At 39.0% G+C, this 24,983-nt stretch overlaps 2 protein-coding genes across 2 annotated transcripts; both read right to left on the bottom strand.

Annotated features, from left to right (window-relative positions):
• Positions 1 to 688: 688 nt before the first annotated feature.
• On the bottom strand, positions 689 to 17,032 carry fbxl3.L (F-box and leucine-rich repeat protein 3 L homeolog). The gene is given in 5 exon segments (NM_001093513.1): positions 689 to 1,750; positions 3,403 to 3,574; positions 3,667 to 3,789; positions 7,033 to 7,399; positions 16,759 to 17,032. Coding segments are annotated over 4 exon segments (1,305 nt in total). The 5' UTR covers position 7,399; positions 16,759 to 17,032; the 3' UTR covers positions 689 to 1,106.
• LOC121400037 (autotransporter adhesin BpaC-like) lies at positions 14,106 to 16,750 on the bottom strand. Its single transcript, XM_041582446.1, has one exon. The coding sequence runs from the start codon at positions 16,556 to 16,558 to the stop codon at positions 14,891 to 14,893; it is 1,668 nt and encodes a 555-aa protein (XP_041438380.1). The 5' UTR covers positions 16,559 to 16,750; the 3' UTR covers positions 14,106 to 14,890.
• Positions 17,033 to 24,983: the final 7,951 nt, after the last annotated feature.

Genomic DNA, 24,983 nt, shown 5'->3' with positions numbered 1-24,983 from the left:
GCAGATATCAGAATGTTTAGAAGGTTATTATCAAAGGACATTGTTTATAGAACAGGAAACTGGTAGAAAAGTACTGCATTTTGTAGGAAGGATAAAAGTAAAGGGCATTCTATTTGGTATGGTCTTTATGGTCTTGTTTCTACAGAACAAGGAATCCATCTGTTGTCTCCTGTCAAAAGTATTACTAGTGAAAGGTTTCCTAGTGAAAGTGTTTTAAAGTAATTAAAATACAATGTACTGTTTCTCTGAACAGGTACAACTGGTGTATTTGCTTCAGAAATTCTACTATAGTTCATATAAATAAGCTGCTGTGTAGCTATGGGGACAGCCACAAAGATAAAAGGCCACACAGCAGATAACAGATAAGCTGTGTAGAATGCCATTGTATACTACAGAGCTTATCTGTTATCTGCTGTGTATCCTGCACTTGAATGGCTGACCCCATACACATAAAGAAGCTTGGTTATATAAACAGTAGTGGTTTTTGAAGCAAACAAACCAATTTTAGCTGTGTTGGGCAACAGTACATTATATTGTCATTCTTTTAAAATACTTTCACAGATTCCTTTAAATCCAAGAGTTATTCAATCACTGTGGGTGAGAACCATATATCCCTAGTGGAGAATCATATGGGAAGACTAGCATATAGATATGACAACGTTATGTCAAGAGAAAACACAATATGGTATTGCAGACTTTATATTTTATGTAGGTGGCTTTCAGCATTGTTTTTGTCAAATATGAAAGCTTTTGGTATATTGTAACAGATACTATTTTTTATAATGTTACATTTTTTGTACTATTGTGTTTTCTGACCAAAACAAGTAAGAACAAAATAATTTTTACTGCCTGGGACTGAGAGAATGATGCCTGTTTGGTTCATGTTATAGACAACCAGATTTTTAATGTAGTTTACGATTTAAAAAAAAATGCAATTAAATGGTCCCTACTTGATCCTGATTGCTATGAATTGTTTGATAAATTAGTGCCTACATGCATCATCTAAACAATTATACAACAAATAAAAAATTATTAATTTAGCTTTCCATGCAGATGTACGGGAGACCTAAGGTGCGGTTTAATTTACAAGTAGAGAGTTTGAGAGTCTACCAAGTGGGCATCATGTCTGGAAACCAGACTCTGCCAAGATGCTTGGACACTTCCCAGTGGATTTGCTCTACATTATATTTCTGATCAGGTATTAATACTTCCTCCATTATTGAAAGCTGAGAGAGACGGCCTCCGCACATCTTAACAAACTCAACAAAAGCTGAGCAAGAGACTTCACACTCCCCAAGTCCAATGGCTGTTAGACTCTTGCAGCGCTCAGCTATGCGGATCAACTCTTCATCCAGAGGCCGCAGTCCATTGGCACAAACAACCAATTCCACCAAACGTGGGCATGTCATTCCAACACGGCCAAGCACCTCTTTGCTTACTGATCTGCCGAAATATAGATGTGTGACTGGTGTTTCATAACGAAAAAATGGATCAAACTCCTCTTCATAAAGGAAAAAGTACATAACCAAATTGACTTTAGGAGAGTGTTTTATCAGAGCATCCCAGCTGCTTTTCTGGATTGTGTGGAACTGGGTCTGACCTGGATTCTCACTCACAACGTCAATACGGAGGTGTTCCAGTCTAACGTGTTTTTCTGAAGATAATGCAATTAGCAGCTCATCACTCAGCAAATAGTAGTTCAGGGCTAATTCTCGTAACCCATGACACTGATCTGCTACACAAAGGATGCCTGAAAGGATATAACACAAATCGGTAAATGTGTTATTTACTCATCTTTTAAAGTAGAAGGAAAGGCTTTTTAAAACTAAGTAAGCTTTATCAGAAAGGTCTATATAAATACACTAGTAAACCCTCAAAGTAGTGCTGTTCTGAGTCCTCTTTCAAAAGAAACACCTCATTTATTTCCTTCTATTGTGTAAACATGGGCTTCACAAGATAAACAAAGTCAAGAGTCTGGTGCAGCACAGAGCCTGAAATCAATAAATCACACAAGTTACTAGAAAGATGCTCATTTACTGTAAGGGAATGGAACATGCATATGCTACTTTGAAAGGAGATGAACAGATTTACATTTTAGGCACTTGACTCCTATTACATTATTTTAAGAGTCAGAACCAAAGAATAGAGAGAGAGAGAGAGAGAGAGAGAGGCTTAAAACTACATTTTATTTAATTAATCAAAGATTAGTTTTTTTTAGGAGGGGGGGCATCTTGAAATGTTTTCTTGCTTTGGGTGAAACATAAATACCAAAGACATGGATTAGTATGCAGAATCACCTTGCAATATATACACATATGAACGGTAAAAATTATGGTTGATCCCAATGTTATAAATAGGGAAAAAAGATAAATATATAGGAAGGCCAGTACAGGTGTATTATTTTTCCAGAATAGGTGGCAACCCTATATATTAGGGATGCATCGAATCCAGGATTCAGCCTTTTTCAGCAAGATTCAGCCAAATCCTTCTGCCCGGCCGAATCGACATATGCAAATTAAGGTCAGGGAGTGAAATCACGTGACTTTTTGTCACAAAACAAAGAAGTAACAATGTTTTCCCCCTTCCCACCCCTAATTTGCATACGCATATTAGGATTAGAATTCGGCTGAATCTTTTGTGAAGGATTCAGGGGGTTCGGCTGAATCCAAAATTGTGGATTCGGGTTCAGGATTCGGCTTTTTTCAGCAGGCCGAATCCTTCGGCCCATCTGAACTGAATCCAAATTTGCATATGCAAATTAGGGGCGGGGAAGGAAATAGCATGACTTTTTGTCACAATACAAGGAAGTAAAAAATGTTTTCCCCTTCCCACCCCTAATTTGTATATGCAAATTAGGATTTGGTTCGGTATTCGGCCGAATCATTCACAAATGATTTGGAGGTTTGGCCGAATCCAAAATAGTGGATACGTTGCATCCCTAATAATTTTTATTTAGCTTGTTGATTACAGGCTCACAAGCAAAATTATCAGAGGAATTGACAATTATTTGTGCATGCAAGAGGCCAATTTCTCAACTTGCATAACCTAATGAAGCCGAGGATTGAGGATTTTTTACAGGAGAACCCTGGTGATGTGGCTTTTCTTCTCTGCATGCTAATCAAGGTCAGCACAGGGCTTTTTTCTGTACAGATTGGTTAAAGCATCATTTCAAAGCTTTAGTGCAAGAAAAAGCAACTCTTGGCATTGCTGATAGAAATATAAATCTTAGAATCCGACCATCATTGATGCTGATATTTTAGTTTAGCTACATCTGGAAGGTAACAAATTGCCTATCTTTCTTTACATTAAAATACATCAGAAAACAACTCTACATTACTAATGAAAACTATCAATGCTAGCTTCATACCAAAAAACATCTGAGAATAAATCCTAGAATTGTACCTGCTGGAGAAACGTGGGGACAACTGCTCATCTTTAAAAGCTTCAGTGTATCGCTGTTGTTTGCCACCAATACCTTCAGTGATGGGTCATCAACGGGCGTGTCATCAATGTTAAGGGATGAGAGCGACTTTGAATTTACAAACACCACAGTAAGCGCAGATATGAAATGTGACTAAATAAAAGCAAAACAAACAAAACATGACTTTAGCATTGTTACCAGGTAAATAAGATATACTGGTCTGTATCACATACAAGAGAGTCTACCTTAGGTAAGTCCATGAAGCTTGGCCTAGCAGTAGAAATAAGTCCAAGAGTTTTCAGAGAACAGTTGACAAGCTGTGAGAGGATATCACAAGCAGCTTCTGCGGATTCTTTACTACTATCAACCTGAAAAATAAAGAAAACAACAAAACAAAAATAAGTACTAGGGAAAAAAAATCACTTTTCTATTATCACCATTTTTTATAGCACTGGTTTACAGTTTTATTGTGCATCTAATGTGATCAGCAGGGCAAACAATAAGCACATAGACAGTGATATTCTGGAAAAATCCAATTGGTGTTCATTTTTTACCTGAATTTCTACACATTCAAAGAAGAATCCAGTTCTTTTCAGAGATAGCAGAAGGGGTTAACTCACCAAAGTTAAACGGGGGGGGGGTCTCTGTGGTCATGCCCCAGACCTTCAGCTTAAAGGTTTAAAGACACTCTCTGTTATTATCAATAGAAGACAAATCACCTTTTCTTCGGGGCGACAATCTCCCCGAACTGCCTTCTCCTACTACACAGTTTGTGTGCCACCACCCTTAAACAGACCCCAGAATAACAGACTTTTCTACCTACATTCAGATTTATTTTGTTTCTCTTTCATCCAGTTCAACTGCAGCTCTTTTAGTTACTTCCTTGTCTTGTGTGGCACACAAACTGCCTTCCCCTAGCTTCCCGCCAGCTATAATGAAAAATCGCATGCGGGATGGCATTTGGAGTGCCATTCCGCTGGCTATTTTTCATTATGCCGACAGGAAGGTAGGAGAAGGCAGTTCGGGGAGATTGTCTCCCGAAGAAAAGGCGATTTGTCGCCGGAGCGACTAATCTTCTCCGAATTTGCCAGTGTGTCCTTACCCTTAGGGTGGTGGCAGACGGGGAGATTAGTCGCCCAGTGACAAATCTCCTCCACTGTGGTTGACTAATCTCCCCAAATGCATTCCCACCGGCAAGAATACGAATCGCCAGTGGGATGGCATACAAATCGATTTGCCTCCTCACGAGGAAACTTCGGGGCGACTTTGCTGGCATGTAAATCGCCGGCGGGAAGGAATTTCGGGAGATTAGTCGCCAACAGTTTAAAAGATTTGTTGCTGGGCAATTAATCTCTCCATGTGCCCTTACCCTTACAGAAATTTTTGTGATAAAAAAGTTTAAAGTGCTTATTTATTCTTGATCTATAGTGTTACACCAAAGAGGATGTGGCCTAGTGATCAAGCACCATTTTGAAGTGAGGGCAGTTGACAAAATACATTATCACCTGTTGCAGGAAATATCTTAAAGTTTGCTCACAGTCCATGAGCTAGATAACACTGGATTATACCAGCACAGACATTCTTTATAATAAGCACAGTTGTTCAGGAAAATGTAAATGAATTGACCTTAACCCTTTATACACTAGGCAAACTATAATCTCGCATTGGTTAACATGCAACTGTGGGAAAAAAAATGTAGAGTGGTCAGTAGCAACTAATGCGTTCTGCCATCTTACATATAGAAATGTTGCTCTTGTGTGAACATGTACACAGGCATGGAAAACTTGCCTTACACTCCTACACCAAACACACACCCTCTGTTAAAATGAAAGAACAATCATCATAACAAACCTGGAGAAAGAAAAATCCTTAAAAGCGACTTGGTTACCACACCCTGTAATTACAGCTAGACTAGAGCCATAGGTTTGCTAGTAATAGAAAAGCAGTATTTTGCAAGAAGGGCGTGATTACGGTAAATTAAGCTTACGCAAAGCAGACATAATAAAAGATAATAGGCTTGTTTACACAGCAACCGCTTCAAAATGATTAAGTATTTCATAACATTATATTAGTAAAAGAAAAACATATTTTTCATTCTTTATAAAAACATATATTAATGGAAATGACATGCTACAAGCTATAATCAGGGATGTTGACCCTATAGATAGACATCTTGATCTATGATCAGTTTTGTACTATTACTTATTACCACATTAGCTGGGTCCATTCCTGGATGACCTGGGCTAACCCTCCAAAATTAGCGCTGCTAGGGAGTGACTACAAGATAAAACCCAAATCATCTGCACTAACCCTCATTAATATATTAAAGGTCACTAAGTTAATTTGCGCAGTGTCAATTTTATTTTGGCAGTAAATAGCCAATTCAAATTAAGGCATAGCAGAATGATACAGAATAATTGGGGCCTGGGGTTTCCAGAGAGCTCTTTCTATAATCACCATATTTTAAACTAGGGATGCACCGAATCCAGGATTCAGCCTTTTTCAGCAGGATTCTGCTGAATCCTTCTGCCCGGCCGAACGGAATCTGAAGCCTAAATTGCATATGCAAATTAGGGGCAGGGAGGGAAATGGTGTGACTTTTTGTCTCAAAACAAGGAAGCAAAAAATGCTTTCCCCTTCCCACTCCTAATTTGCATATGCAAATTAGGGTTTGGTATACGGCCGAATCTTACACAGAAGATTTGAGGGTTCGGCCAAATCCAAAATAGTGGAGTCGGTGCATCCCTAATTTAAACCTTTCAGTTAACTTTTACTATATTCTGGAATGGCTAATTATAAGCAACTATTCAATTTGCCTTCATTATTTTTTATAGTTTTTGAATTATTTGCCTTCTTCTTCCCAGCTTCAAAATGAAGGTCATGGATCAAATGCTCTGTAAGACTACAAATTTATGGTTATTGATACTTTTTATTACTCGTCTTTCTATTCAGGCCCTCTCCTATTCATATTCCAGTCTCTTATTCAAGTGAGTGCATGGTTGCTAGAGTAACTTGGGCCCTAGCAACCAGATTGCTGAAATTGCGAACTGCTGAATAAAAGCAAAACCCACAAATAATAAAAAATGAGAACAAATTGCATAAAGAGATCCCTTATCAGTATGTTTACATTTAGAGCCAAATTGAATGAGGTAAGTGTATAGTATGTGGCATTTCCCCGGGGGGCAGGAGGGAGGGGGGTCTACATGGGGTGGGGGGTACGGGTTTATTTATTAAAGGGTTGAATTTTCCTTTAAACAGGTAAAATTCTACCTGCTGATTGGTTGCTATTGGTTACTGCTCTTGAGAAAACCTAGTGACTTTTATTACATAAGCCTGATAAGATTTTGTCAATGGTGGACATAGCAGGACAAACTTCCCAGTGCTATGAATTAGAACCCACCTACAATGATCAGTAAGCTTTTAGAAGAGTATCTAAGCACCCAAAAAACAGTCTAGCAAGGTTTCAACAGGCTATTTACTGTTAAAATTATTAAAAGCTTTTATTAAAGCAGGCAATAAGGAGTTCTTTATTAAAAGAATAATATTTCTACCCCAGAAACAAGCACATTTTATTTTGACAGAATGAACAGAGAAAATAATATGAAACCCACCTTAAAACTAACATACTGCAAGTGGTTTGAGTGCCTATTGATAATCTGCTTTATCAAGTCAGGATGTGTAGCCTTCAGATTAGATGTAGCCGGCTGATTCAGTTCAAATTCAAAGCATCTCCAAAGGTCTGGCATATGAAAAACATTGTTCCAGGTTCGGCAAACTTGAGAAGCATGTGCACGGTCCAAGAGAGGCAAATACTGAAATATTTGTAGAATAATATCTGGAAGCAAGTTTCCCCAGTCATAACTCTTTGACATCTCAGAAGATCTATATTCTGTATTTTTCAACTTCTTGGACAGTTTCCCCATCTCTTCATCAGAAAAACTAATGCCAGCCTCACTGACTTTCCTTCCTCTTTTCATTCTGTAAATAAAATAGCAAACTACATTAGGATATAAGGGGAACCATACATTAATTCATTTTATAAAGTACTGGTGAAACATGTTAATGCCTGTCAGTATCTCAGGAGTAAGATGACAGTTACTATAGGAATCTAAAGGAAAATATTGAGGTTGACATTTTTCAGATGAGAGAACTTCCAGTAACATGACTAAAACAAGGGGGCCTAATCAGGATTCATTTTTGAGATAACTCATTAAAAGGTTATTGCAGATACAAGATATTATTACTCTCTTTCAGTTATTGACAGTATTCATCTGTTTTATCATTTAAATAAAGCATCTTTCAGGACATGCTTTGGAATATATTTTGACACTTTAAAAAAAACTGATGTCTACTAAAAAGAATTTCAAGTATCAAGTGTTGAATAAACAGCTTCTTGTCTGCACAAATAATTGTGGAACACTAATTTTACATTTCACGGTGTATTATACATTATAATAACAAGAAAGTCTACCATTTTAATACCCACAGCATCTTTCATCTCATCACTAAACATTGCAAGATATTGGAGTGTATGCCCATTATTATTAGTGCTGTGGAGTCGGTACATAAATCCTTTGAATGTGTGTTTGCTTCAGAAAAATTACTTTAGTTTATACAGGTATAGGATCCCTTATCCGGAAACCCGATATCCAGAAAGCTCTGAATTATGGAATGGCTGTCTCCCATAGACTCCATTTTATCCAAACAATCCAAATTTTTAAAAATGATTTACCTTTTTCTCTGTAATAATAAAACCGGAGCTTGTACTTGATCCCAACTAAAATATAATTAATCCTTATTGGAAGCAAAACCAGCCTATTGGGTTTATTTAGTGTTTACATGAATTTCTGGTAGACTTAAGGCATGAAGACCCAAATTACGGAAAGATCCATTATTCTGGATAACAGGTTCCATACCTGTATAAAAAAGCTTCTGTGTACCCAGGGGGCAGCCATTCAAGCTGCTGAAAAAAAGGCACAGGTTATATAGCAGATAACTGAGAAAACACCAGTGTTTTGGAAAGGGCTCTGTTATCTGCAATGTAACTTGTGCCTTTTGCAGTTCTGAAAAGTTACCATCGAAGTTGATGCAAGTAGCTTGGCTTCAGCCCAGAGGAATGTTGCTTGACATTTGAAGGCAGTGACCTCAATTAACATTTAGATTTCAAGTTTTATGGTGTGGCACCTCACTTTGACAGAGGAGTTTTATATAACCGTAAAAGGCTTTTACAGGATCAGGTACACTGTAGCAGCAGCAGACTCTTTATTGTCATTTCCCTGATTAACTAAGAATATTGATTATAATATAACATTTAAGAAAGGGCATTATGTCCAAAGGGACAGTATCAGGTACTCCCTATAAGTACCTAATATTAGCTTACACAAAGCCTTTTTTTTTTGTGCATGGATATTGTCAGGATGATGAGACACGCACAAAATCTTGTCTGTGCATGTATAGCCATCTTAAAATGTGGTGAATGGTGCCTGGTTTTCAGGAAATCTTGGGCTTGAGCAGGCATGTCCAAAGTCAGGCCCAGGGGCCAAATGCGGCCTGTTTTCAAATTTACACCGGCCCTCAGCCTCCATCATGAAATTAATAATAACGCGGCCCACCAGCAGTTTGAGTTACGTACTGGCACATAGTGACGCACACTTCACATACTTCTTTAGGGCTGAAGGTGCAATAGACGTATTGATGTCCCATTACAGTAAACTAAAGAAGTATGCGAGAGCAGCGCATCACTATGTGCCAGTACGTGTCTATTGCTAACACCTTCAGCACACAGGCAGCAGTATAGACCAAGTGGCAGATCATTTCACTAATGTGCCCAAATATTACTGCTATGGCTCTGCGATTCCTTGTTTAAATGAGTTAAATGATGTTAATGGTTCAAAGAATGTCAGGTTCCATGGTCGGCCCCCACACATTTTCACCTCACTAAATCTGGCCCTTGTTGCAAAAAGATTGGACACCCCTGGGTTTGAGTAATGGCTGTTAGCAGGCATTACAATTAACATACAAATAAAGCTGCTCAGTCCTACGGTAACTGAAAATGTTCTTAGGGTGTTAATAGTAAGTATTTCATAACGCTAAACAAAATTTCGCCCGGAACCCGTAGCAATGGGTGTTTGTATACGATATGAAGAAGATCAGCAAGCACTACGGAGACATCTCTTTAGGTAAAATTCAGCTTTTATTTCAACAGGTTAAAAGGATTACATCCTGACGCATTTCGTATCTAAACGATACATACTCATAGGAAATGAGTATGTATTGTTTAGATACGAAACGCGCCATGATGTAATGCTTTTAACCTGTTGAAATAAAAGCTGAATTTTACCTAAAGAGAGGTCTCCGGAGTGCTTGCTGATCTTCTTCATATTGGCATTGCTATTTTTATCAACAGAGTGGGCATTAGCCATCCAAGGAGTGTGTGACTTCACCTTGAAAGAACACAATCACTTAGAACTTAACTAAGGAGTAAAGTACAATGTAACATTTTCATGCATGGGAAGTTACATTTCCTTTCATTTGTTAAAACTGAAATCTTGGGTTTACATTCCCTTTAAATAACTGAAACACAAATAAGCAGCTGTTACGGAATTTAATAGAAATGCTTTTCAGATATCAAATACATTGCATTTAAATATATGTAATCATTAAATGAAGCAACAGAAAAAAACTCAGATACTTATTATAATTTTATACTTGCACGAAACAGCCAGGAAGCAAATGGATTAGATGAGTAATGCACATCATTAACACTGTATATTTTACAGGCTGGACAAATATAGCATAAATCTAGGCAGTAAAGTGTTTTTGTTTTTTTAAAGTAATTTCTGTACTAGATTGTGGAGCAGAGGCAGGGATTAGCCTGGGGATGAATGAGGAGCCCAGTGTAGAATCCCAAGCAGCACAGAAAATCAGCTGCATACTCTCCTTATTTACACACAAAACCAGTACCTTTAACTTTTTCCCTTAGTTTCTCAGTTGTTTACTGTTGGTAAGTAAAATGAGCTGAGAATAACAATAAGGACAGCATAATGGCAGTGGTTATAAATTGTGTATGTATATATAGCTTTATCTATATAGTATAAGTGTATACGCAGCACTGTACATATTTTATACAGTAGTTGTATGGAATAAAATGGAATATGGAATCAAATATACAGCAAAACTCGCAATGTGTTATGAGACACAGGAGGAAAGGTTCTCAGGTTGGAGACCCTTGTAATGGGCTAAAACTTAGAAGTATCATGGATAGGGTTTTTGTTTGCCTTTAAATGGTTAAAACTCTGCCTTTTCTAATCAAGGGATAACATGCTTATGATAGTTAACACCCAATCCTTGAGTTACAGGTGCCTGGAGTGGCACGTGTGGTGTTCTGTCCATGTGGTTTTACTCAAGGAAACAAAATAACTGTAACCACCCAACATGAGGAATTGTGCAAAACCATTATGCTACATAGATAATAGCTACTCACGTGTACAATTAGCTTGTGGATTCACTTGTCACTAAGGTGTGCCATAAGAACCTCTATTGCTAATGAACTGCTGGAATATGTGCCACATAGCAGTGGATTGGGTTCCACTCACGTGACATTAAACTTAAAGGAGAACTAAACCCCCCCTTTAGCCAAAAGTCCCCACTGGCTGGCTGTGCTGATTCTGCATATGCGGTCAGTATTTCTAGAGGGGACACAATTCAGGGGGGGGGGTTCAGCAGAGACTTTTGGCTAAAGGGGAGTTTAGTTCTCCTTTAAAGAACAAAGGCTTTACAAAGAACGCAACATTATGTTAAGGAGCTCTGTATTGTCCTCTGTGCCTCTAAAGATGCCCCTTGCAGCACATGCTCTGGACTCCTGCCAGTTACCTGACCTTAGAAATCGTCTCAAAGTACATGTGTAGAATACAGTGAATATTAATATACAAGTCACACTACGAGACTAATTATGCACCATCATTTAATATGTAACCATAAGCATTAGGTGTTGGTTAAAGAGTAATTCATCCTCAAATGTAATTTTTTGAATGATGTAGACCGTGATATGATCAGAATGATGTGATTTAAGATTATATGAATTATTTCGCTTTTTTAACAGCTATGTGATTGCTAGGGTTTAATTTACCCTAGCAACAGGCATTGGTTGGAAAAAAATGTTATAAAATTAACAAGAGGGTGCCTGAATTAAAAGTGAAAAACAAATTCTAGTCTCACAAAGCAATAGTATTTGTATGGCTGCTGTGGTCAGTGACCACCCCAACAATATAAGAATTTTAAATTAGAAGCTGGAAAGAGGCATTAGAAAGGCAAAAGATTCAAAACAATTAAAAAAGTTGCTAATAAGACATAATATAGCATACTTAAAGGGATACAGAGGCCGTGACACAGGCATTCTACCGTGACCAAAGGTACAAAAATCTCTTTTCTAGTTAATATAGCATACTTAAAGGGATACTGTCATGGTAAAAACATTTTTTTCAAAATGAATATTGTCAATTTCCCAGCTGCCCCAAGTCATGTAACTTGTGCTCTGATAAACTTGCTGTACTGCAAGTTGGAGTGATATCACCCCCCTCCCTTTCCCACCCCCCCCAGCAGCCAAACAAAAGAACAATGGGAAGGTAACCAGATAGCAACTCCCTAACACAAGATAACAGCTGCCTGGTAGATCTGAGAACAACACTCAATAGTAAAAACCCATGTCCCACTGAGAAGGAAAAACAGCAGCCTGCCAGAGAGCATTTCTCTCCTAAAGTGCAGGCACAAGTCACATGACCAGGGGCAGCTGGGAAATTGACAAAATGTCTAGCCCCATGTCAGATTTCAAAATTGAATAAAAAAAAAAATCTGTTTGCTCTTTCGAGAAATGGATTTCAGTGCAGAATTCTGCTGGAGTAGCACTATTAACTGATGCGTTTTGAAAAAAACATGTTTTCCCATGACAGGATCCCTTTAAATTGAAGGTGAATTACCCTTTCAGTTTAAGGAAAATATGAATCACTCTACACATCAAATCCATGTTGGATAGCGATGGCCGGGTCAACAAATGGTTGGCCCACTCAAAGCCTAACTAGCCCTTTCCTTCCTATCCTTATGAACCACAACTCCTTATATACCCATGCCGGGCAGCTCCCCTCTGACACCAGCAAACGGGGAAGGGTGGGGCCAGTGCAAGTACATAAATTAAATGCTAAAGTGACTAGGGCAGTTAGTCAGACAGGAACAACCCCTCTCCCAGAAATAAAATCAGCCCTGGCCCACACACCACTACAATGGGACGCTTGTTGCTTTACAAGCATTTCTGCAAACAGCTCCCTAATTCATCTTTGGACAAGTTCGCACATTAAAAAGCAGACACCTTACAACACTGTCATGTTCCTCCTATATCAACGATCCCAAAACTAATATCCCCCCACCCCTGTAAGCTTTAGTGCGAATGGATGGAATATTAAAACAAGGTGTAAAAACTCACACATTACATTTCAGACTTTTATAGCATGGTACTATTGTAATGCACAAGATTGACTGTTTTTTTTTGCATAATGAAGCATAAAACAAGCAAAAATACTAATAAACCATGGTGTATCCACCAGCCTCTGAAACAGGGAAGACCATTGATATGATACGGTTAGTGGTGCTCACAACACAAAAAGCTCTGATTCTTGTGCAGTACATATAAAGCTGGTGTCTTTAATTATTCCTGAAACCATCCAAATCAAGACCTGTTCTACAGTTGTATTCCAACAACGCCAGATAAAATATTCCTAGAAACCAAATGCCAGAAAGTTCAGAATTACCAGAAGGAAATCTCCCAGTCTATTCTCATTTTTTAAAATTATTTCTTTTTGCTCTGTAATAGTAAACGTTGTCCATGTACTTGAGGAAAACAGATGCAGTAGTATAAATCCGTACTGGATTAGCAGATTTAGGGTATGATGATCCAAATTTTACAGAAACCAGTTACCCGAAAAACCAGAGTCAGGCATTGTGGATAATAGATCTCATACCTGCATGTTTTATTTAAATTACACAACTATCGCACCTGTTGCTATTTTCCTAAAAACTAAACCAGAATATCCCAGAAGTACCAAGTAAGGGGATCCCTTATTCAGAAACCCATAATCCAGAAAGCTCCAAATTATGGAAAGGCCATCTCCCACAGACTCCATTTGATACAAATTTTCTGTGGAATAAAAATAATAATAAAACAGTACCTTGTACTTGATCCAAGCTAAGATATACAGTGAAACCTCAATTTTACATCCCCTGATTTTAAGTCTTCCCTCAATTTACATTGTTGTTTCGTGGTCCCGCCTATATATTTTGCATAATACATTTCCCTGATTTTACATTTTTTTTCTGGTACCCTGAAAAACGCAAAATGGGGGTTCTACTGTAATTAATCATTGGAAGCAAAACCAGGTTATTGGGTTTATCTAATGTTTACATGATTTTCTAGTAGATTTAAGGTATGGAGATTCAAATTATGGAAAACCCAGGTCCCAGGAATTCTGGATAACAGGTCCCATACATGTGCCTGTTGCAATATTACCTTAGCAAAGTTCATGTATAGGATCCACTATCCAGAAACCCATAATCCAGAAAGCTCCCAATTATGGGAAGGCCATCTCCTATTTTAACAAAACTTACAAATTATTTTCTGTGTCTGTAAAGTGTCTTGTACTTGATCCCAACTAAGATATAATTAATTCTTATTGGAGGCAAAACAATCCTATTGGGATTACAGTTATTATTTAGAAGATTTAAGGTATTACAAATAATATCATTTATCCAAGCATGCTGCATAACAGGTCCCATACCTGTACATATAATAGGGTTTTACATAAAAGTCACACACAAATGTGACATGATTAGGGCAAATGGGACTGACAAAATGAGTGATTATCAAACGTGCAGCTGTGGCAGTGTATCAAACACAGAAATATTTAATATTTGTTTCTTCAATAACTGGTAAACTGCGGCCGAACGTACTGTATGGGACCCCTTATCTTGAAACCAGATATCTAGAAAATGCTAAATTACAGGAAAGCCATCTCCCATATAGTTTATTTTAAACAAATAATTATATAAATGGTTTCATTTTTTTTTTGTAACGATAAAAGTATATGGAAAAATGCCAGGATCCAAGAATTCTGGGTAACAGGTCCCATAGGTCGAGCAGTACAGGGAGGGGATTTGTATGACAATATTTACACATGATAGGGGAGTGGGTGCTGCCAGGAATAGGAGGCTGATTGGGGGGCACATAAGAGGGACACACTGATGCAGGCCTGACACCATCACATGAATCTTTCCTCATTTATACATTAATAATAGCACCCTATGTTGTCTACATTCCAATTAATATTGTTTTATTGTCACTTGATCGCAGGAGTTGGAGAGGACAGGGAAATTTGTAGTCGTAAAGCGAGACCACAGGCAGCCTGCACACGACACATGGGCTGTTCAGCAATTCCCACTAGGATTAGAACCACTAGGATTAGTACCACTAGGATTAGAACCACTAGGATTAGTACCACTAGGATTAGTACCACTAGGATTAGTACCACTAGGATTAGTACCACTAGGATTAGAACCACTAGGATTAGTACCACTAGGATTAGTACCACTAGGTTTAGTACCACTAGGATTAGTACCACTAGGCTTAGTACCACTAGGCTTAGTACCACTAGGTTTAGTACCACTAGTTTTAGTACCACTAGGATTAGTACCACTAGGTTTAGTACCACTAGGATTAGTACCACTAGGATTAGTGCCACTAGGATTAGTGCCACTAGGATTAGTGCCACTAGGCTTAGTACCACTAGGATTAGTACCACTAGGATTAGTACCACTGGGTTTAGTACCACTAGGATTAGTACCACTGGGTTTAGTACCACTAGGATTAGTACCACTAGGATTAGTACCACTGGGTTTAGTACCACTAGGATTAGTACCACTGGGTTTAGTACCACTAGGATTAGTACCACTAGGATTAGTACCACTAGGATTAGTACCACTGGGTTTAGTACCACTAGAATTAGTACCACTAGGTTTAGTACCACTAGGTTTAGTACCACTAGGCTTAGTACCACTAGGATTAGTGCCACTAGGATTAGTGCCACTAGGGTTAGTGCCACTAGGATTAGTACCACTAGGATTAGTACCACTAGGATTAGTACCACTAGGATTAGTACCACTGGGTTTAGTACCACTAGGATTAGTACCACTGGGTTTAGTACCACTAGGATTAGTACCACTAGGATTAGTACCACTAGGATTAGTACCACTGGGTTTAGTACCACTAGGATTAGTACCACTAGGATTAGTACCACTAGGATTAGTACCACTAGGATTAGTACCACTGGGTTTAGTACCACTAGGATTAGTACCACTGGGTTTAGTACCACTAGGATTAGCACCACTAGGATTAGTACCACTAGGATTAGTACCACTGGGTTTAGTACCACTAGAATTAGTACCACTAGAATTAGTACCACTAGGCTTAGTACCACTAGGCTTAGTACCACTAGGCTTAGTACCACTAGGCTTAGTACCACTAGGCTTAGTGCCACTAGGATTAGTGCCACTAGGATTAGTGCCACTAGGGTTAGTGCCACTAGGATTAGTACCACTAGGATTAGTACCACTAGGATTAGTACCACTGGGTTTAGTACCACTAGGATTAGTACCACTAGGATTAGTACCACTAGGATTAGTACCACTAGGATTAGTACCACTGGGTTTAGTACCACTAGGATTAGTACCACTGGGTTTAGTACCACTAGGATTAGTACCACTAGGATTAGTACCACTAGGATTAGTACCACTGGGTTTAGTACCACTAGGATTAGTACCACTAGGATTAGTACCACTAGGATTAGTACCACTAGGATTAGTACCACTGGGTTTAGTACCACTAGGATTAGTACCACTAGGATTAGTACCACTGGGTTTAGTACCACTAGGATTAGTACCACTAGGATTAGTACCACTGGGTTTAGTACCACTAGGATTAGTACAACTAGGATTAGTACCACTAGGATTAGTACCACTGGGTTTAGTACCACTAGGATTAGTACCACTAGGATTAGTACCCCTAGGATTAGTACCACTAGGATTAGTACCACGCATCAGACGTGTATTTGTGACTGAACATTTCAAGTGACAAATTAAAAAGCAGGTCCCGCAGGACAAGGTAACGTTTCCTTGAGAGGAGCAAGTTAAGCAGAGTTACTATATCCCCCAGCAGCAGCAGCAGCAACATCCCTGTCTGTCTCGGAGTTTTATCAACAGCTGGAAGCCCATGTAGCACAGACACTGCGATTACCTACCTGCTCCCGGCGGTGTGTCAGCACAATGTGCGCTCTCTTATACCAGTGTAACCCAAATCAGTCCGTATATACAGTGTTACATTAGCCCGGTACAGCAGTGTCCCAGCTCAGCTCCCAGTCACTGTGCAGCCATTCCCAGGCCTTCATTAGACAACCAGCTCTGTCCAAGCGTACACAGCAGTATGGCGACTGTTGTCAGTCTAGAGTATAGTCAGATATTCTGATGAAGATTATTATTATTCGCATGCGCTGTTGCTTATAAGATGGCCGAAGCAATGCGCGCTCCCGTCGTGTTGTCGCTCTGTCACGGCTCGCCCCGCCCCTACGAGAGTAAAAGCAGCCGCTTGCTGGGCTCATTCAAGTGTCACTGTCTGATTTGTGAGTGAAAAGCAATGAGCCAATAGGCCCAGGGTATGACTGTAGTTGCCTTGGCTGTGCAGGGGGCGGGGCTGGTGCCGCCGTTACAATTAATAATACAATCAAAACATGTCATTTCTCTGCCTCCCCCTCAACACAACTATATAAATGTGCGACACTCCCCTGCCCAAATTAAAAAACAAAACATTGGTGGTCAGGGCTCCCCCAATGAAATAAAAAACATTGGTGCGGGCATACCTCCCAACTGTCCCTTTTTCGGAGGGACAGTCCCTCTTTTGACAGCTCAACCCACAGTCCCTCATTTGTACTGGAAAGTCCCTCTTTTCTATGCACTGAACAGCCAGAAAAAGAAACAAAGTTTCTCACTTTATTGGCTTTTAGCAGAGAGCCCAGAACAGCTAACAGGTGCAAATAAGATACTTTGTAACAATTTTGAGACACAAAAACACAGTTTAGATAAGGAGAAATATTTTCAAACTTTCATAACCTGCCAAGTTTTGTAAAACAAACATGGTAATTAGGGGGTGTGGTCACAGAAAGGGGTGTGGTCAAAAAATTGCTGCACTACGTGCGGGAAAAAAATTTTTGTCCCTCTTTTTACTTCCAAAATGTTGGGAGGTATGTGGTGGTCAGCGGCCAACCGGGCAAATGCCCGAACAGGCAGATTGCCAGTCCAGCCTGAATTCACCAACCATTTCACTGATGGCGTCCCATGGGATTTGACTGAAAAGAGCTGCAGTATATATTTGCTCTCTTAAACAAAAGGAACACCAAGAGCCCCAATAGTGTAATATATATTGGTAAGGGATAATGAAATAAGAGTAGATAACATATACTCACAAACCAGGGTTACCAATAGACAACCACTGTAAAGGCAGGTGGGGAGATTGTCCTGACCCCACCCAGGGTGGACTTAGTATTGTATATAAAGAACAGAGGCGCCAAAAGAATAAAAGGATATAAACAAATTTAAAAACCAAAACTTGGTAATCAGAGGAGGCAGTAGTGGACTTACTACTCCACTACTGCCTCCTCTGATTACCAAGTTTTGGTTTTTAAAGGGTTCTGAGGGTCCCAATAACAGTGCCATTTGCCCTATGTTTAAACCCTACACACATTCCTGTCTTGCTGCTCTGTGTTGTTACTTCTTGATAATGGAAGTTTTTGCTCAAATTATGTAAACTGTGGAAGTTGAATGATCTTTCTATGGGACCCAATAGTCATTCCCTGAACTGTCACCTCACCCCCCTATTTTTTCAGGAGTTACCTGATTTTGGGATCTCCCCCGGTCTTCCATTACTCAAGCATTTTGACGATTACCCACAATTTGTGGACGAAAATCCAATGTGCACATGTGGAGTTGCGCAGAACATCAGCATGACATCAGCATAGAATCCGTGGCTTTAGGAGAGGTTGTGCGCATGCACACAATGTCACTTTCAAACTGGAAAAATTTTGGTCAGTACCACAGGTCCACAATAACCTGCTTTTGTAGGTTGACAGCTCTGCATTCCTCTCCATGTAGGAGATAGCTCATATCACTCAGTAAATAGATCCCAATATAAACAGCCAATGTTAGTTTATAGTAAGTAGTTCATGTAAAAGGTTAAAAATGAAGATGATAATAAATTAGTTGATTCTCTGGGAATTAATTTTTTTTTTTTAAATTCACTGGTGGTCAGTGGAGTTTATCTAATTTTACATCTTAAACTGGCCATAGACCTGCAGATTATAGCCTATGTCAGACTAAACGATCGTCCGTGCCAATATTCCAACCTGCAAATAACCATTCAGATTAATATAATATGCTCGGGCCATTAATTGACAGACGGCAATCATACGAAAGTTATGTCCGACAAATAGTATTGGAAATCTCCCATTGATATTGTCAGATGCAGAGATCTTTTTGGTAGACAATATAAATCTTTTAACTGAACGACTAATCACCATGGTACGAAAAATGTGGGGACACTCCACAATCTTCATTTCATACAATGGTATCTTTGTGTCTATGGCCAGCTTTACTCTCCTGGCTGCCGCTGTCCCGTTGCCCAGCTGCTCTGTCCATATCTAAAGTAAGTTTTTAATCAAGTTTTTACGAAAGTCATATAAAATGGTTATGTAAGTGTTAATGTAAATCTATATGTAAGCTACACAATTTCCATAACTTTTACGACCAGAATTTGGCTAGCACCAGGACCACAGTCTCCCCTCTGATTAACTAGGGCCTTATAAATTTGTGACTATTGTTAGATATTATTACTATCTGCATCAGGGTTTTCCAGCTAGTGAACATGCAGCTCAGGATTAGCAGCTCTAACCATTTTAAAAACAAGACTATCCCAAAACTACCCATAATTTGATATAGCCGAATCTGCATGGTGGGAAATCTCAGTAAAAGAATATGTAAATATTAATTTACTCCTAATGTGTTTTTACGAACTTCAAGTACCAGCAATACTAAGTTCCCACCCTCTGCTGACACCCACAATGCCACACTAAGATGACTTTTGAAAGATGTGCAGTGCCCAGAGCATGCCAGTTATTGTAGTTTTTATTTAACCTGTATAGTTGCCCCCTGTTTAAAGTACAATATCATTACCCAGCATGTAAATAGTGAGTTAGCAAAAAGTTCCGCTGGTTTTGAAGAACCAACCTGCGGAAGTAAGCAGAACTAGCAGTTAAAGTGGGCTAAAATTAAAGATGCACAAATCTCATTTTCAGTTTAGCTTTTGGCAGAATCCAAGCATTTTGCCACAGAATTAATAATCCATATCCAAGTGCCTGGTCGAAACCAAATCCAAATCCTTAAAATCATGTGACTGTAGGCCACATGGCATATTTTTTTCAGAATTCAGTAAAATTATATAAGGAAATAAGGATTTGGTTCAGAATTCATCAGCCAAATCCATTGCAGAATATTTGGTATGCACCACAAGATAAAGCACCCCATGTGATAAGGCTCTTGAAAATACCCATTATCACACCTACTTTAAGCATTTCAACCTTAGCATGACCTTAGCATTTTATGACAGAAGTGCCTCATAAATATACAGTATAACCCAGTGGCTCAAGCATTACATAACACAATTTATGACATAGTGACTCCGGTAATTCATGTCCCAGCAATGTATGTCAGAGCAACTCCACTTTTTCAATATACAGTACTAGCAAACATGTCACAATGGCCTAAGCATTTCATGATATAGGGACACCATCATATATGAGGCAGTATAATGGCTCCAGATTTTATGATGTCTAGCAATTTATAACACATCAGCAGTATTTTAAGACAAAGTAGACCCAGTTTTTTTGGCACAGTGGCCCAATAATTTATGAAACGGTGTTCCCAGTAATTTAACAGTCGTGCCAGAATTGTAAGACATGGTAGTCTGAGCAAATGGTACATTGGCTTGAACATTTCAAGACATAGAGGCCCTAGCATCGTCAATCAATTTTATTACGTGTGGAAATGCACGAAACGCGTGAGTTGGTACTTGATGTGAAATAAAGTTTCTTCTTTGATCTGACACCGCGTCCAAGAAGTTCCTGCAGTACGTGTCCAAAGGGGATTGACGAAGTGAAGTGTTCTCCCAAAGCTATGGGTTCTGGGCGCAGCACCCGGACCTCCAACGGAGAGCGGTGAGTGTCCCTGATCTTTAAGATTGTATTTAAGGCAAGCGAAGCATTTGGGACAATTGCACCTGAACCACATCCTATACTCGGTGAGCGTTTAAACTGTAAATGTACAAATGTAAAACATAAGCCTCCAAGTAGTGAAGCGGAACGCAATAATTAATTAAGTTAGCAGCACCTGTATTGACAGAGCCCCTAGAAATTAATCACATTGCTGCATTAATTATTTCATGGTAATAATCACAGCATACTGGTCCAGTCACCACAGTGAAACACTTCTCCACAGCTCAGGCTCCTCCTCTGGTCACTTACAGAGAAAGTGCAAGGAGAAAAACTCAACTCTCTGGTATTAAAAAATAAAAACTTGAGGATGCAAAAATGCTATATCCTACCCAGCAACATGCAATTTAACTAGGGAATCCATGATTCAGTTCAGGACTCAATCACAGGCCTGGACCAAATATAAACTTTTAGTCATGTGATATGGTGATGATAGTGGTGGTGCTGCTGCAGCTTCTGTGCTGTGGAAGCACTGGAGAATCCTAAGATCTGCATATTAAATACCGTGATCATAGAATTTGTGTTTTTGCGTAAATAACACTTACATCAACAAACTAAGCGTAGTTATCAATTTAAGGGGTATTTTATCAATTTGTCAAAATCTGTGGTCTCCTCTGTATGGAGTAGACTACATTGTAGAGTCCTGCAGCGGGTTGGGTACTCGCAGGTTACCTGCAAAAAAAAGAGGGTACACTGTAGTTTGTGGGCGAAACTTTTGGGTGTGGGTATGGGTGAAGCAAATCACATGGCAAAATTCTAGTGCACATTTGCAAAAGAAAAAATCACTGTGAACAAAACTGCAAATTTCATTGCAAGATTTTACCTGGCAAAAAATGTTGCTCATCCCTAGTCAAAAATGAAATGCATACTTCAGAACAAATGTTTACTATTTCCAATGTTCTCCGTGCTCGAAAGTTCTTCCCTTCCAGAAAAGGGACTCTGGTAGAGGGGGTTTCCATCTTTCTGTGCATTTTATCTTAACATCTGTGGGGTATATCCTTTAGTTTTGCTTTAAAATGACCTTACAGTTTTTGGTTTAGTATTTTGATCACATCATATACGTATCCTAATTAGAGATTGTTACAAGTTTAGCAGCCGAGCAATTGTATTTATGCAACCTGATATTGTTACTACAGGAATGGTATCTGTTTTCCTGAATACTTTGGGCCTGGTGTTTTCTGCATAAGGGGCTTTCTGTAAATTGGATCACTATGCCTCAAGACTACTTAAGAAATATTTTGTATTACACACAAAAAAAGCAAACAAGTAAAAACATACATGTTTGTTTAAATAGGACACTGTGGAAAGGCAATGCTGTATCCAGGCCCTTTCTGGGAAGGATTTACTGTTAATAATATTTTGCCATCGATATATCCAAACACACATAATTGTGTTGGATTAAAACATAAGGGTGTTTCCTCTGTGTATTATGCAACTGTCACCGATATTCAGAAAGTAGATTTTATGAAGGGTGTGTTAGGGAGTAGACAGCAATTCATACTGCTTAATTAAAGGAATTTCACTGTTTGCCATTTGGGAGACTATTGCAATGTGTCTTTTTTTAGTATATTGGATGAAGAAGGTAAGCAAATACATTAAACACACATAATGTTATGTAGCGCTATAATAAATTGAGCTTACTTCCAAATATATTTGTGCCATAGATGAGACCTTTTTCTCAGGTGTAAGCCCTTGCAACGGTGTGGAGGCAGGGTGTAGTGCAACTCTAACAAAGTGCTTATGCACAAGAACTGGGCGCTAGTGGCTCTTTTATGCTTAACCAGGAACTGAGTTTATTTACACGACAATCCACAAAGGAGTACAGAGAACATATAGCATGAAGTATAGCACATATACTCACAGCATCAGAAAACGGCTGGATCCCTGCAGGCAAGGGAACAGTTACAGCAGTAGATAAACAGCAATTGAGATGGTCCCTTAGCTTTCAGCCTGTGCCCTAAGTGGAACCTATAGGAAATTCTACCATCCCTACTTCTGGGTTATTAGTACCCGGGATCTTAATCCCTCTGACTCTCCTCATCAGGCCTTGAGCTGCTCAACTATATAACCTAGAGTGATCTATGAAAGAGTATAGCTATTCACTTTACTAGGGCCAAAGCGCCTAGGTTCCACTACCCATTCCCTTCCTGCCTGCTTGGTAAGGGCTAAAGCAATGGACCCAGGCCGTATGGTTACCTAGACCTTTATACTATAGCACAGTGCCATCTACAGTACACTGTGAGAACTACAGGGGCTTACATAAGCAGAGGATTGACACAAGTCCCCATTAGGACCCATTTAGGCGTCTAGAACCTTTAGGATATGCCTGCCACTATTATGTGAGGGTGTCTAAATTATCACATCCCTACAGTTATATAACACACAGACTGGTCAATAAAGAGAAATACCAGGTGGCCATTATTGATGATATCATACAGTACATATGTAAAAAGAGATGGAGATGAAACATGCTGCCATAAAGCTCCAGGGTAATCTGGAGTACAATGATTTAGTTTGTTTTGGATCACCAGCCAACATAGAACCACATGGTCTAGTATCAGTGAGTTTTCCCCCAAATGCGTGGGTAGCCAAGTTTGACAAATATCTGACAGACAACATTGGCTTGCTTCTAAGGTGGCCATAGACATAACAATTACGATCTTTCCTGGAAAAGACCTTTTTTTAGATTTTAAATAAATCTTTTTTTTTTGCATATTTCTTTATGAATCCGTTCATTCTGTGAGCAATCTCCACTATTTTATAATAACTTTTTTTCTTTAAACCTTTTTTCTTAAAATACCCAGAAGTTCCTGATAATAGATGTCATGTGTGTAGTTCTGTTTGAAGTATTTGCCCATAGGGGATAATTGAGATCAATTTCCTGTCATGTCCACTCTCAGCATGTAGTAGAAAGTTTCCATCCGTGGGATTTCTATAGAGTTTGGTGCGTATTTTACCCTATACCCATTAGGGTCAGATCAAGATAATTGATCTCCCTCTGATTGATCGTTTTGATGAAGTGCAGGTTTCTATTGTTGTTATTTATGTATTCTATAAAAGTATAATTTTTTTTCCATATGAACAGTCATCTATATAGTGACAACATAGAACAATATATTTACTGTATTCCTCTGAACCCCAAAAAAAAGTTATTCTCCCTGTCTGCCATATACAGATTGGTGTAGGCTGGTGCAAATTTTGTTCCCATGGCAGTTCGACATTTGTAAATAAAACTGACCCATTAGTAAAAACAAACTGGATACCCTTTATGATGAAATCAACCTGTTGGGGGATGTATTCTTCCTTCCCACTGCCTCTATGTCTTTGTCATAAGGAATGCAGGTGTATAGAGGTGACACATAACACATCATCCATTGTAGGTGCTACACCAATTTATGTTCTCCAATGTCTTAATAAAGTGGACTGTACCTTTTGAAATATGATTTTTATATAATTGGCCTGCCTGGCGGATTGCTTAATGTCTTGTGTATTTTGGGGAGGCGATACATGATTGCAATGCGGGGATTTTTATTGTATAGGTATGTGTGTATATATATATATATCTAGATTCCTTCCCCACTTTGTACATAAAGGCAAGGAAGTTTTTGTTCCAGGTAGACAAACCAAAAAGATATTGGGAGCAGACTAAATCATAAGCCGCTATTAGCCTGCAGGTTAGCAACAAATTGAATAATTGAAAAAAGCAAAACAGCTACATTCAGTAGTGGAGAGTGAAACAACCACCCATCCAGTTACAATGTAGCAAGCCAACCAGTTCAGGCTATGGTTGCAACTATGTCATAAAATATAACTTTTAATTTAAATTAGTAAAAAGAGCTTAACTGGCAAAACACCAACATATACACTCACAGCGTGTGAGACTCTACGCCGTGCGGGACCATGTCCCTAAAATCACACACAATTAAAAACAGTTGCGCAGGCTGGAACAGTGGTGGATAATGCTATAAGCTAGTAACGGGTTTTAGTATCCACTATTATTGCCAGCTCTATAAGGGATGCAAAGTTCTGTTTCCATCAGTGCCCACCCTTCCACCAGCACACCTCCTACCTAGCTACGTTGGGAAGAGTGGGAGCTATCCACACCACCTTCCACCTACGCCGCGTTACGCGTTTCGCTGCCAAGCAGCTTC

This window comes from Xenopus laevis, chromosome 2L (assembly GCF_017654675.1).
Source record: "Xenopus laevis strain J_2021 chromosome 2L, Xenopus_laevis_v10.1, whole genome shotgun sequence".
NCBI classification, from domain to species: domain Eukaryota; kingdom Metazoa; phylum Chordata; class Amphibia; order Anura; family Pipidae; genus Xenopus; species Xenopus laevis.
Note: the sequence above shows the minus strand (reverse complement) of the source record. Positions and strands in the feature narration are given on the sequence as shown.